The following is a 14335-nucleotide window of genomic DNA, read 5'->3' as shown; positions in this document are numbered from 1 at the left end:
GGGGAGTCACCAACTTGTATGGACTGATCATTCGACAATACGGAGTCTCATGCTCATTGCATTTTGATTTTTTGACGAGCTTTACCTTATGATATTCTTGTTATGACCTATTTGATAAACCTTCCTATAAGAACTTGGAGCCATACTTGTGTGTGTGTGTGTGTGTGTGTGTGTGTTTCTCATTGTTGTAGTACCTTGTGTGTGTATATGTAACGTTATCTACTCATTGAGTTGTTGAAATCACCTTCTCATTATTTATCCTTTTCAGGCTTATAGCTTGATAGCATGTCACTTTTGTTGGACCTTCAGAACTTGCTCTTTTGGTTGTAATTTGTACATTTTTCTTTATGTCTAATTAGTGCTCCAAAGCTATGAAATTATATTAACTCTTGTATTAAGACAATGAAATTATATTGTGAAGTTATTTTGTTGTTAATGCTGCGTTGAACTCTAATTGAGTTGTTTAAGGGATAAGATTGTATATAAGTTTGGGTTCATATAAATATGGAACCTTGAAGGGGAACCTTGCCTATATACCGGTCATGGATTCAGGAATCTGATCGATCGTGACACAAGTCTTGGTGAAGAGATGTTTGGCTTGTTTGGGGGCATCTTTTGTTTCCAGGAAACGGTTAGTGATAGACATGTAAGAACATGTACTTCTTGCCATACGAAGTTGGACACCGCTTTTTACAGTAAAAAGTGAAACATCAAACACCATTCCATTACATAATGGTTGTTTCCGCTATCCCTTTGCATAATTAAGAAAGTAACAACCAGCAACTTGGTCCCTTGAATTTCATGTTGAATGGTTAGTATACGGTTGTAAGTGAAGCATGTTGTAGCTATAGATATTCTCATGAATCTATTGGATGGGGGGTTCTATCAGGATAGGAACAGCTGATAACTATACAATGCACTATACTCTGTAGAACCCATCATCATTCTTCTATACCAACATTTGTCTTAATAGAAAATGGACCGAGAACTCCATGACTCAGACGCCCACTCTGTAGGGACCACAAGGATTCCATTGATGTATGGTTGAAAGTCTTTAAATAGGTATTCTTAATTTATAATATTTATTATCTTTCCGCTTCAACTTTCTCTCTTCTAGAATTCTCTGCATTTGTTATTCATTTAAACCGCAGATTTCAATAGTATTCATTTAACTGCAGATTTAACATTGCCATGGTATGCCATAAGTATTGTCCAAGTCTGTAATGCTGAATTCAGATCGGGAAAATATCATTGTCCAGAAAAGGGCCGGGAAGACTTGTGTTTGGCTTCAGGCTCCATCCTTCTCTCTCCCATTGGTTATTTAACGACGGCTTTGTTTGTTTTGGGGCTTTCTTCTCCAGGAAATGCCTCGTGATTGACCTGTAAAAACCTGTCCTCTCTTCCATGCGAAGTTGGATAAAGCTGGAGGGGGGGGGGGATGTAGGACTAATATTCTCATGAATCTATTGGATGGGCGGTTCTATCAGGATAGGCACAGCTGATAGCTACGTAACGCACTATAAAGTATAAACTGTAAAACCCATCATCATCACTTGTATCAATTATTTGGCACTAAAATGTTAAGTTTTCACAATCACAGGCACTAGAAATTTTAGTCTTGTCATTTTCTATCATATCCAACGTAAAATCATTTTCCAATTCAGAAATGACGATGCATAAGTTGTAACCAATTTTCATTTCTCTCTTCGTTGTCACTCCATATGACTAATGATATTTTCACAAAATGAACCTCAACCTGGGTTAAATTCCGGGAAAGATTTTCCAAGACGGTACATAGTTGGAATATCTGGTAACCACTTTGATAAAAATCTTCTATATCAGCATTTGTCTTGATTCAAAATAGACAGAGAAATCCGCGACTTATGTAGGGTTGAAAGTCTTGCTATGGTATACCATGAGCATACTCTAGTCTGTAATTCATGAAAATTCAGAGAAAATACCATTGCCAAGAAAAGGCCCAAGAAGACTTGTGTTTGGCTTCAGGCTCCACCCTTCTCTTTCCCATAGGTTATTTAATGACCGTGCCTTGAACTTCGTTTGCCTCATAGTTTGGAGTCATCATATTTTGCAATGGCCTTTCCTATTCTTCATCTTTCGTTTTCCTTGCTCATTTTGCTACCTCCTTTTGCTGTTTCTCAAACTGGTGGTAATATAACTGTGGGTGCTTCCCTTTCCACTTCTGAAAACACCTCATGGCTTTCACCTTCTGGTGACTTTGCCTTTGGCTTTTATCAACTGTATGGCAACAAAGATCTCTTCTTGCTTGCCATATGGTACGATAAAATACCAGACAAAACCATAGTCTGGTATGCAAATGGAGATAAACCTGCACCAACAGGGTCCAAGGCAGTGCTGACTGCCAATCGCGGGATTTCACTTACTGACCCTCAAGGCAGAGAGTTGTGGAGATCCGAGACAATCATTGGTGTTGTTGCCTACGGTGCCATGACTGACACAGGCAACTTCGTGCTTCGAGATCGTGTTTCTGATAAGCTGTGGGAGAGTTTCAAGAATCCTGCTGACACTTTACTGCCTTCACAGGTCTTGGACAGGGGGATGACCCTTTCTTCTCGCCAATCAGAAACCAACTTTTCTAAGGGAAGGTTCCAGCTTATACTTAGAGATGACGGGAATCTTGTGCTAGCAACAATAAACCTGCCTAGTGATTATACTAATGAACCTTATTATGAAAGTGGTACCGATGGTGGGTCGGATTCATCGAGTCCTGGCTATCAAGTGGTCTTTAATGAGTCAGGATACCTGTATATATTGAGGGAGAATGACCAAATATTCTCTCTAACACAGAGAGTAACCGCCTCCACTGGAGACTCCTATCTCAGAGCAACTCTCAACTTTGACGGAGTTTTCACCCAGTATTATCACCCAAAAGCATCTACTGGCAATGAAAGGTGGACACCAATTTGGTCTCAACCAGATAATATTTGCCAAGCAAGTTTTGTTACTGCTGGCAGTGGAACCTGTGGGTTCAACAGCGTCTGCAGGCTGAATTCAGATCGAAGACCAATCTGCGAATGCCCTGGAGGATACTCGTTACTCGATCCAAGTGATCAGTATGGAAGTTGCAGACCAAACTACACACAAAGCTGTGAAGAAGATGAGGTGGCTCCTGTGGAAGATTTGTACGATTTTGAAGAACTTACAAATACAGATTGGCCAACATCTGACTACGCTCTCTTGCAGCCTTTCACTGAAGAAAAGTGCAGACAGTCTTGCTTGAATGATTGTATGTGTGCTGTCGCTATTTTCAGATCTGGTGACATGTGTTGGAAGAAGAAGCTGCCACTCTCGAATGGAAGAGTACAAACTAATCTTGATGGGAAAGCTCTTCTCAAAGTTAGGAGAAGTAATGTCAATCCACGAAGTCCTTATTTCCCTAACAACAAAAAAGACAGAGACGGTTTGATCCTGGTGGGATCTGTGTTTTTGGGCTGCTCTGTGTTTGTGAACTTTTTGTTGGTTTGTGCAATTTGTATGGGCTTTTTTTTCATCTACCGCAGGAGAACAAAGAGAATTCCTCAGAAAGACGGTGCTGTCGAAACAAATTTGCGGTGTTTTACTTACCAAGAGCTTGCAGAAGCAACAGAGGGGTTCAAGGAAGAGTTGGGAAGAGGAGCATTTGGAGTTGTTTACAAAGGGGTGGTGCATGTAGGGTCTCGCATTGCTGTGGCTGTGAAGAAGCTAAATAATGTGGCAGAAGATAGCGTGAGGGAATTCAAGACGGAGGTAAATGTGATCGGCCAGACCCATCACAAGAATCTGGTTCGGTTGCTGGGATTCTGCGAAGAAGGAGATCAGCGGTTGTTGGTGTATGAGTTCATGAGCAATGGAAGTCTATCGAGTTTTATTTTTCAAGATGCAAAACCTGGTTGGAAGAAAAGAATCCAAATTGCCTTTGGAGTTGCAAGAGGACTTTTGTACTTGCATGAAGAGTGCAGCAATCAGATTATCCATTGTGATATCAAGCCCCAGAATATACTTCTGGATGAATATTACAATGCAAGGATATCTGACTTTGGTTTGGCAAAGCTCTTGTTGCTGGATCAGAGCCACACCCATACTGCCATCAGAGGGACAAAAGGGTATGTTGCACCTGAATGGTTCAGGAACTTGCCCGTCACTGTGAAGGTGGATGTGTATAGCTATGGTGTACTTCTGCTAGAGATCATTTGTTGCAGAAGAAATGTGGAGAGCAAAGCAACCATAGAAGAACAGGCAATTTTAACAGACTGGGCATATGACTGTTATCGTGAAGGGACATTGGATGCCCTCGTTGGATCTGATACCGGAGCCTTAGATGACATAGAAAAGCTAGAGAGGTTTCTGATGATTGCTTTCTGGTGTATTCAGGAAGATCCATCTCTCCGACCCACCATGAGGAAAGTTACACAGATGCTTGAAGGAGTAGTTGAAGTGCCTGTTCCACCATGTCCATGCCTTCTTTACGCAGCAAGTTAAAGCAGCTTGTGTAGCGTTGCCAGCCCTATTATCTTTCACTAGTAACCTTTTCTTGATTATTGGCTTCTTCACCAGTGTCTTGTCCACCATAAGTTCTTCACTTTAAGATTATTAGTGCTTGTCGTTTCTGTTTTGCCTGCTACTACAAAAGGCAGCTCTGTACATAAGTAACGCTGTATTCGATGCATGTCCTACTTTTCAAGAACAGTGGTTTGATAGTTATAGCTGTTATAGTTTTGCTTTACACTTCTCCTTGCAAGATCATATAAATCTGGTGTGTCGTCATTCTCTTGCATTCTACAAGATCATATTCTTCATACATGCCATAAGTACCTTCCTTAATTATTCATCAGACTTACAAAAAAAGAGCAAAGGCAACGTTGTGGTGTGCTTGAGGCTGGTTATAAGATCTGTCGCAGCAGGTTGGATACATATTGTTGTGAAGAAGCAATTACTGGGCTCTAATTCTATCTATTAAGTTCATTTTAGGAGGTTAATTCACTTTAAAGAAACTTAATAATGAATATGTCCAACAATTAGTTACTGCAGACCATGTGAAGCATAGAAAGACAGGAAAGTAGCATGCCTAATTTATTAAAAATTTAAACTATTAAATTAGACTTCAAAAATAATTTTATATTACTTTTTAGCTTCAAATAAATGATGTCTTTAGATTCTGCAGAATTTAGTTTTACAAGGAATTTATTTTTTCTTGCAGTTGTAAGGGGAGGTCACTTTCTTGACGTATGAACTCATGCTAGGCTGGTTTGGTGATCCTCCATTAATTTGAACTTGAAGATGGCAGAATATAAGGTGCTCTCCGTTGAATTAAATACCACTGTATGGTTCAAAGTGAAAGATGAACAAAAAACCAGTCTTACGTCCTACTTGGACAAGTTTCCAAAATCATTCCAATATTTTTTCCTGTAGCTTGGACTCCGTACACTTAAAAGTAAAATGATTCAATATTTCTGCGTATCAACACGCTATACTTTTCAAAGACGCTATTCAGATTTTGATAGAAAGTTCTATATATAGCCATAGATTTATACGAGGCTCTAGCTCCTTGTAACCCGGTAAGATCAGAAATGCCTAGTTTGATGCGATCATGCCGGGTCAATTTTCTTTTTATTTTTGTTGAAACCTGACCTGTTCTAAGTCAAATCAAATTTTAAAATAGTGCTTTAGCCATCTCAAGTGCATTCCACCTTCTCTTACTATTCTAATCACTACTGTGCATTTAATGTTGACCTGCTTCTGTTGCATGAAAAGTAAGCTTGACAAATTCCAAGTTCTATCAAGCAGGTCCCATTGCAGGTCTATTTTGCCTCTGTGGCTGGCAATGTAGATATGATTTCTCAATTTTGAATCACAGATGTTGTATGTATCAAGGTCACAATCTTTTCATACCGTTCCTAACACGAGTAATTGCCTTTACTGTCAAAAATTTTCCAAAAATATTTAATCATCGTAAATCAGTTATCGTGCAAGAAAAATTAGTAATATATTATGAGAGTAAATCTCATCTAATCATTTAGCGGCCAGGAGATGTAATCATTCTTAATACAACCTAATGATTTAAGTTTCTGACCTTAAATGATTTTTAAAATATAAAAAATGAGACAAGAAAAGCACAAGCAACAGTTGTAGAAAAGAAGAATCTTCATGGCTAATTGATGATTGTGATGAACTTGAAGAATCCATTATACCTTGTTTCTTTAAACAAAAACAAAAAAAAACACAGAGGAATCGAAGTAGGGATTAAATACTAGTTATAACGGTAAATTTTTTATATAACTTGTTAGGATTTTAGAGATTTTTAATTAAAAAAAAAGTTGTAGCATAATCTTAGATCCAAACAGTTAAAACTATGCAATTGGAGTGGTCAAGAGAAAAGGAAGCTTCTTATTAATTTCATTAGTAATATTTATTATACAATAATATAAATTATATCTTAAATTATCATTAATATCTTAAATTTTTTTATTAAACTAGTTATTTGATATAATATCAAAATTGTATTAGTTAAATTATTATTTTAAATTTTTGCTAATTTCCTTTAGAATCCTTCTGTTCATCATCTGCTTGTCGAAGACCGGTTCAACAGGGGAAGCTGGAAAATCGGCAACAAAATCGACCCAATCGTGACTATGGCTTCTGCCACGATCCCGGTTGTGGAGGAGAAGGTTTTTGAAGCTCTGGCCTTATAAAAGGCAGGGGAAGAAACAAAACAAGAGGGGGGATTTGGGAGGAGGAAAGACCAGAGGCAAAAAAAAAAAAAAAAAAAAAAACCAGAAAGAGGAGACCAATAGTGGAGGAAGAAACCCAGAAAAAAATGAAAGAAAAAGCCAGAAAAACAACCCAAAAACAGAGCAATTCACAGCACCCGACAGAGCATAAAAACCCGAAAAAAAAAAAACATACACAGAAGGAGAGAATAAGAGAGTAACAGATACCGAAAGGAGAGATCCCTACAATTGTCTGTGTTTCATCTCAAGAAACAGACATACCGACTCAGCTTCTTCATCTCAAGAACAGGGAAACAAAAAAGAAAAGAAAAAGGAAGAAAGTGGGCGCAACGGGGAGAGAAGAGAAAGCAGTCGAACGAAGACAGTGGGCACAACGGGGAGAGAAGAGAAAGCAGTTGAACGAGAGCAGTAGCCACCAGCATCGTAGCCTTCTTCATCGTCTCCAGAAGCAGGTATGACTTCGTCCCTTTGCATCTTCATTTAAAAAAGCAATTCAATGTTACAAGAACACTGTGTGAAGGTAATTTAATTACCTTCACCAGTGTTCGTGCACGCGTGAACAAGTCACGCGTGCCTTTTTTTTTTTTCGCCCAGCCGGGTCACTGGCTTGGGCCAGTGACCAGGCTGGGCTGGCTGGGTCTAGCCCAGCCCATGTGGGCTGAGCTGAGCCCAGCCCAAAAACATATGTTGGGCTGGGTCCAGCCCGGCCCATCCCAAAAAAATAACAAAAAAATATAAAATATATAAAATAAAAATGTGTATGCATGAATAAAAATAATGTAAATTTATTGGTTTATTCACTGACGCTAGAGTCAGGAATAAAAATACTTGTTTAAATTTATATTATTTTTATTCGTTGTATTTTATTTTATTTAGATAGAAAAATAAAAAATATGTGCATGTGTAAAAATAAATTTATTTTTATTTATTTATTCACTGGCGCTAGAGTAGGGAATAAAATTTATTTTATAGCTACGTAATATTTACCAACACCAAAGTTGGAGATATTCGTAGTTGAATATTCAGTAACGCCAAAGTCAAAAATATTATAAGCAAATTATCATAGCATAAACTAATAAACATTTAACAATTAATAACAAAGATCAGCAATGCAGCCTGCCTTAGGTAGGACGTTTAAGGGGTGATAATATCTTTCATTTTACGTAACCAGTCTCGGATCATAGAATCTCTGTTGACCAGTTAGGGTTCCTAGTGACCGTAATACTAGGTGGCGACTCCTTAAACAAGACACTTTCTCATTAAAGAACTGGATGCCAGAAATCCGTTCTTTAAAAAATGATTAATTTTTAAGGTCACCGTAATGTCGAGTGCGACAAGAATAAATCTCATCTAATCATTTAGTGGCCAGGAGTTGTAATCATTCTTAATACAACCTATTGATTTAATTTTCTGACCTTAAATGATTTTTAAAATATAAAAAATGAGACAAGAAAAGTGTCACAACCCGATTTCCGGATCCATGACCGGCACATAGGCAAAGTTCCCTTTCAACGTTCCATACATATACGAACCCAAACTTACATACAATCTTATCCTTTAAATAACTCAATTAGAGTTCAACGCAGCACTAATAACAAAACTAACTTCATAATATAATTTAATTGTCTTAATACAAGAGTTAATATAATTTCATAATTTTGAAGCACTAACTAGACATAAAGGAAAAGGTACAAATTACATCAAAAAGCAGGTTCGGAAGATTCAACAAAAGTAACCTGCTATCAAGCTATAAGCCTAAAAAGAATAATAATGAGAAGGTGAGTTCAATAACTCAGTGAGTAGATAATATTCAATATACACACACAAGGTAATACAACAAAGCCATAACAAGAAGATCATATGGTAAAGCTCGTCAGAAAATCAAAATGCAATGAGGATGAGGCTCCATACTGTGGGATGATCATTCGCACAGGTTGGTGACTCTCCCGACCAACTAGAGTTCAGATACAATGTGCACAAAGACTAACACTACCCTGTTAGCATAGGTATTCTAACTGACATACCATAGCTTCATAATCATAATCAAACAAACATATTCATATCTCGAAGCTTAACTCATGACATCAATCAAATGAGGAGCTATCAATTCAGAAATCAATTTCAAAAATATATACCAGTTCATATCAAGAATTCAGATTCAATAATTGATCATGCTTTATTATAAAATAATAATCAACATATATATATTATCAAGAAGCATGATCTAGTTCATATTAACAAATCAAATATTTATAATATTTCTCATGCATATGAAAAATTATCCACTCACCTTACTCGAAAGCAAACAGAAGTCAAAAGCAAACACTGAAGAAAATCCTACTGACGTCCCGCCAGTAGAATATTAGGATTATCTGAATACAAAGGAGACATATTCAAGAACGACTTGAAAGAACACTTAACCTATTTAATACACTTAATTAAGAGTGTATTCCATAACCCTATATGTTTTTGAACTAACTAGTTAATTTTCTTAAAAACCCAAAAATTAACGGTTTTCCCGAAATCTAATCTATAATAAAACAAATAATAAGACTTGATAATAATTCACTAAATAACTCTCATTTATTCATCAAACCAATTTGAAAAGGCTAATATTACAGCTAGGGACCAATCTGGAATTTATCATAATTTTAGGGCCAAATTGTAATTTTCATCTAATTGGAGGACCAAACTAAACATATCATAAATTCATAAATATAGTGGAGTTATGTCCATAATTCATCCTCATTTCTGTCTAGAACCTCTAATTATGCTCTAGGGATCATTCTGGAATTTTTCCAAATTTTTTAAGGTCAAATTGTAATTTTTGTCAAGTGGAGGACCAAACTAAAATTTGTCATAAATCAATGAATATACTGAAATTCAGACCATAATTAATCCTAAATTATTTCCAGAATATCTCATTATGCTCGAAGGACCATTTTGGAAATTTACCAAATTTTTAGGGTCAAATGGTAATTTTTGTCAAATTGGAGGTGTTAAAATTTCATAACTATACAGTAATTCTGCACATAATTCATATTTTATTCTGTTCAGAATCTCGAAATATGCTCCAGGGATCAATTTGTAATTTTCCAAAGTTTGGGGACTTAACTGTAATTTTTGCAAATTGAGGGACCAAATTGAATTTTCATCATCTTCAACCTCAAATCCAGAATTTTCACAGATTACCTACTATTATCCCCTGATTTCTAATACAAATTCACCATTCAAACAAAACCATAACTCAAAATCATTATTTTTATCTAGTCTCTAAAATTCAACTTAACAATCCATTACCCACAATAATCAACCATATAACATTCAAATTAATCCATCAATAAACCCTAAACACAATTCTCAAAACCCTAACATTAATCAAAACCGAAATTTAAAGCTAAAGGAAACATACTATACATATTAAAACATAAATCTTACTCTTTTAACTTATTTTCTTCAATTCCTTTCTATTTCCCTTATCTTACCTTCTTTTCTCTTTTTCTTTTCTTTTTCTTCTCTCTTCACGCCTGTCGACTCTCTCAAGACTTGCAGGTCTCTTCTTTTCTTTTCTTTTTTCTATTTATATTTATCAACTATTGTTCAATTACCACAATACCTCCATTTAATTATACTTACTCTTTAAGCTTTCAAGGGCTTTATTGCTTTTTCCTACTCTTAAATTCAAAACATTACAAAAAGCACAAGCAACAGTTGTAGAGAAGAAGAATCTTCATGGCTAATTGATGATTGTGATGAACTTGAAGAATACATTATACCTTGTTTCTTTTTAAAAAAAAAAACACACAGAGGAATCGAACTACGAATTAAATACTAGTTATAACGGTAAATTTTTTATATAACTTGTTGGGATTTTAGAGATTTTTAATTAAAAAAAAAAAGTTGTAACATAATCTTAGATCCAAGCAGTTAAAACTATGTAATTGGAGTGGTCAAGAGAAAAGGAAGCTTCTTATTAATTTCATTAGTAATATTTATTATACAATAATATAAATTATATCTTAAATTATCATCAATATCTTAAAAATTTTTATTAAACTAGTTATTTGATATAAAACCAAAATTTTATTAGTTAAATTATTATTTTAAATTTTTGCTAATTTCCTTTAGCTTTTAAATTGAATTTATTCTTTCATATCTGTTACTATAAAATAAGTTATTTTTCTCGAGTCCTTTTGCTTCTCCGAGATTTATTAGAATTTCGTGAAAAGAACCACCATATATAACTTTTTAGGAACCAGTTATTTAACGATATTAAGTACGAAAACACTTCATTTTTGCATTTCTTTCTCCAAGTTCTCGTTGAATTTTCTCAGAAAGACCAGGGTTTTAGAGATGTTCAATGAAGAAAATTTGTAGCACATGCAATCCTAAACATATCTTTGGGCTCATCTCTCACTGCTGCAACTGATAACCTTCCTTGGACTTCACCATCCGGGGAATTTGCTTTTGGATTCCAACAAGTCGGTGATGCTGGCTGCCTACTTGCCATATGGTTCAACAAAATACCCGAAAGAACCATAGTCTGGTCAGCTAATAGAAATCATCTAGTTCAGGGGGGATCAAGAGTACAACTTACGGAAGATGGTGAGTTGGTTCTAAATGATCAATCTGGCAGACAAGTATGGATCCGTCCACAATCGGGCGGAAGTGGAACCGCCTATGCAGCCATGCTTGACACGGGAAACTTCGTGGTAGCAAGCCAAGCTGGTGCCAATTTGTGGCAGAGTTTTGATGAACAAACAGACACACTGTTGCCCACACAAAATCTGAATTTAGGTGCTCAACTAATTGCTCCCTACCTGGAAAAGAATTATTCAGATGGAAGATTCACGTTCATTCTACAAACTGACGGGAATCTCATCTTGTACACAACACGCTATCCAACAACTACAGTGAATTATGCTTATTGGTCTACCCAGGATTCTATTGGAAGCGGTTATAGGGTGGTCTTTAACCAGTCTGGCTATATGTACCTCGCAGCCCAAAATGGCACCATGCTTAATTCGGTGTTCTCTAATTCAGTATCAATGCAAGATTTCTACTTGAGGGCTACCATAGACTATGATGGAGTTCTTAGGCAATATGCTTATCCAAAGACTGCTTCCAGTAGCAGAAGATGGCCTCTGGCCTGGACGACTTTGCCAAACTTCATACCCTCAAATATCTGCGTGGTAATTAGGGGACCAGTAGGCAGTGGAGCTTGCGGCTTCAACAGCTATTGCATGTTAGGAGATGACCAAAGACCAAGATGCAAGTGTCCTCCTGGTTACACTTTCTTCGATCCAAATGATGAGAGGAAGGGATGCAAGAAAAACTTTATTTCACAGGATTGTAACCATCCATCGCAAGAAATAGATAACTTTATGATCAGGGATATGCTTAACACAAACTTTCCATATACTGATTATGATGATTTTCTTTCAGTGGACGAGGATTGGTGCAGACAAGCTTGCTTGAGTGACTGCTATTGTGCTGTTGCCACTTATAACAGTGGACACTGTTGGAAGAAGACAGGCCCTCTCTCGAATGGGGTAACAGATCCAAGTATTGGTGATAAAGCCCTGCTGAAAGTAAGGAAAGGCAACTGGGGGACTGCAGGTTCAAGTGCAAAGAAGAGTGATCGATCAACTTTGATCACAACAGGATCGGTGCTCTTAGGTAGCTCCATCTTTCTAATTGTTCTCTCTCTGCTAGGAATCTACGTGTTCTTTACTCGATGGAACCAACAAAAACAAAAGGTGGTACCGCAACTCCATGTCATGCCAGAAATGAATCTGCAGAATTTTACATACAAAGAGCTGGAAACAGCTACAGGAGGATTCAAGGAAGAACTCGGTAGGGGTGCTTTTGGAATTGTTTACAGGGGGGCACTAGCCAACGAAGACAAACCGCTCATCGCAGTAAAGAAATTAGAAAAGATGGCCGGGGAGGGCGACACAGAATTCAATACAGAAGTGAAAGTTATTGGCAGAACAAATCACAAGAATCTGGTTCAACTTGTTGGATTCTGTAACGAAGGGCAACATCGCCTTCTGGTCTACGAGTGCATGAGCAGTGGCTCCTTGTCAAACTACATATTTGGATATTCAAGGCCTAGTTGGCACCGAAGAATGCAAATCGCTTTCGGTGTAGCCAGAGGGCTCCTTTACCTCCATGAAGAATGCAGCTCCCAGATAATCCATTGTGATATCAAGCCTCAAAATATCCTCCTAGACGAATCTCTTAACGCCAGGATTTCAGATTTCGGACTAGCCAAGCTGTTGAAGACGGACCAAACCAAAACTACGACAGCAATCAGGGGGACGAAAGGGTATGTAGCTCTTGAATGGTTCAAGAACCTGCCTGTCACAACCAAAGTAGATACCTACAGCTTTGGCATTCTCTTGCTGGAGCTAGTTTGCTGCAGAAAGAACTTTGAGATTAATGCAATTCAAGAACATCAGATAGTTCTTGCAGACTGGGCATGTGATTGCCTGAAAGAAGGAAAGTTGAACCTTTTAGTAGAAGAAGATGAAGAGGCAATGGAAGACATGAAAAGGGTAGAGAGGTTTGTGATGGTTGCAATTCGGTGCATTCAGGAGGAACCATCTTTAAGACCTGGAATGAAGAAAGTTGTGCAGATTGTAGAAGGAGGTGTTCAAGTCTCTGTTCCTCCTGATCCTTCATCATTTATCAGCACAATCTAAATCCTTTTTGTACACATATATATATCCAGAAACTAAGGCCAATGAATGTTACCTATCTACCCTGCATTGAATAATCTGTAGTTCCTATATTATTTCAGGCATCATGTGTTAGACCTTGCACAATAAGACTTAAACGCATGCTTTCAATTATTATTTTTTCTTTTCATGTTCACGAGTAATAAACAAAATAAAAGATTTAAAATGAATATAAAAGCAAACCGAATATAATTAGATATTTTTTTCTTGATTTACTTTTAGGATGTTATATTATAAAATTCAGGATGTTAAATATAATTTCTCAGCAAAAAAATGAAAATCAATTTTTATTTTAATTATTTTTTCAGATATTTTTAATTAAGAAAAAACTTGTAGCACAATTCTAAATCCTAGAAGTGAAAACATTATATCTTGTGATATCATCTAATATTGAAATGATATAAATAAAAATTTAAAATCTTAAATAATAATTTTTGTTTTTAAATTGAACAATAAATCACTTTTTATGAATTATTTCTTTGTCCGAGATTTAGTAGAATTTTTTCAAAAAAAAAACTGGAATATATATATATATATATATATATTATTTTATTTTGAAAACCTTTCAAATATATATATATATTTTGAAAGGTTTTTTTTCCTCTCCAAGATTTAGTGGAATTTTCTATAAAACAAAATCTAAAATGTATAAATTGTTAGGATTTTAGAGATTTTCAATAAAGAAAACTTTTATAATTGAAGTGGTCAAAAGAAGGAAGCTTCTGATTAATTTCAATGAAGTGGTCATACTATTCTTCTTTTGATGCCACAATCAGACAAAACAAAACCACTAGCACCGACTGATCCTGTGTTGAAATTGCTCTTTGATGCTGCTTTTTTAGGACG

At 36.3% G+C, this 14335-nt stretch overlaps 2 protein-coding genes across 2 annotated transcripts; both read left to right on the top strand.

The window, feature by feature from the left end:
- Positions 1-1698: 1698 nt before the first annotated feature.
- On the top strand, positions 1699-4741 carry LOC118028675 (G-type lectin S-receptor-like serine/threonine-protein kinase LECRK2). The gene has a single exon (XM_035032366.2). It carries the CDS (start codon positions 2092-2094, stop codon positions 4495-4497), a length of 2406 nt encoding a protein of 801 aa, XP_034888257.1. The 5' UTR covers positions 1699-2091; the 3' UTR covers positions 4498-4741.
- A 3865-nt stretch (positions 4742-8606) lies between these two features.
- On the top strand, positions 8607-13671 carry LOC118028755 (G-type lectin S-receptor-like serine/threonine-protein kinase LECRK3). The gene is made up of 2 exons (XM_073408386.1): positions 8607-8679; positions 11124-13671. Exons 1-2 carry the CDS (start codon positions 8607-8609, stop codon positions 13451-13453), a joined length of 2403 nt encoding a protein of 800 aa, XP_073264487.1. The 3' UTR covers positions 13454-13671.
- The last annotated feature ends 664 nt before the right edge of the window (positions 13672-14335 follow it).

Source organism: Populus alba, chromosome 3 (genome assembly GCF_005239225.2).
Source record: "Populus alba chromosome 3, ASM523922v2, whole genome shotgun sequence".
Classification (NCBI taxonomy): domain Eukaryota; kingdom Viridiplantae; phylum Streptophyta; class Magnoliopsida; order Malpighiales; family Salicaceae; genus Populus; species Populus alba.
This window is presented reverse-complemented; position numbering and strand designations above follow the sequence as displayed.

Coding starts and splice junctions, on each gene's coding strand:
- LOC118028675 (XM_035032366.2), top strand. CDS start 2,092: ATGGCCTTTCCTATTCTTCATCTTTCGTTTTCCTTGCTCATTTTGCTA.
- LOC118028755 (XM_073408386.1), top strand. CDS start 8,607: ATGGTAAAGCTCGTCAGAAAATCAAAATGCAATGAGGATGAGGCTCCA. Junction 8,680..11,123: donor TGGGATGATCATTCGCACAG/GTTGGTGACTCT, acceptor GAAAATTTGTAG/CACATGCAATCCTAAACATA.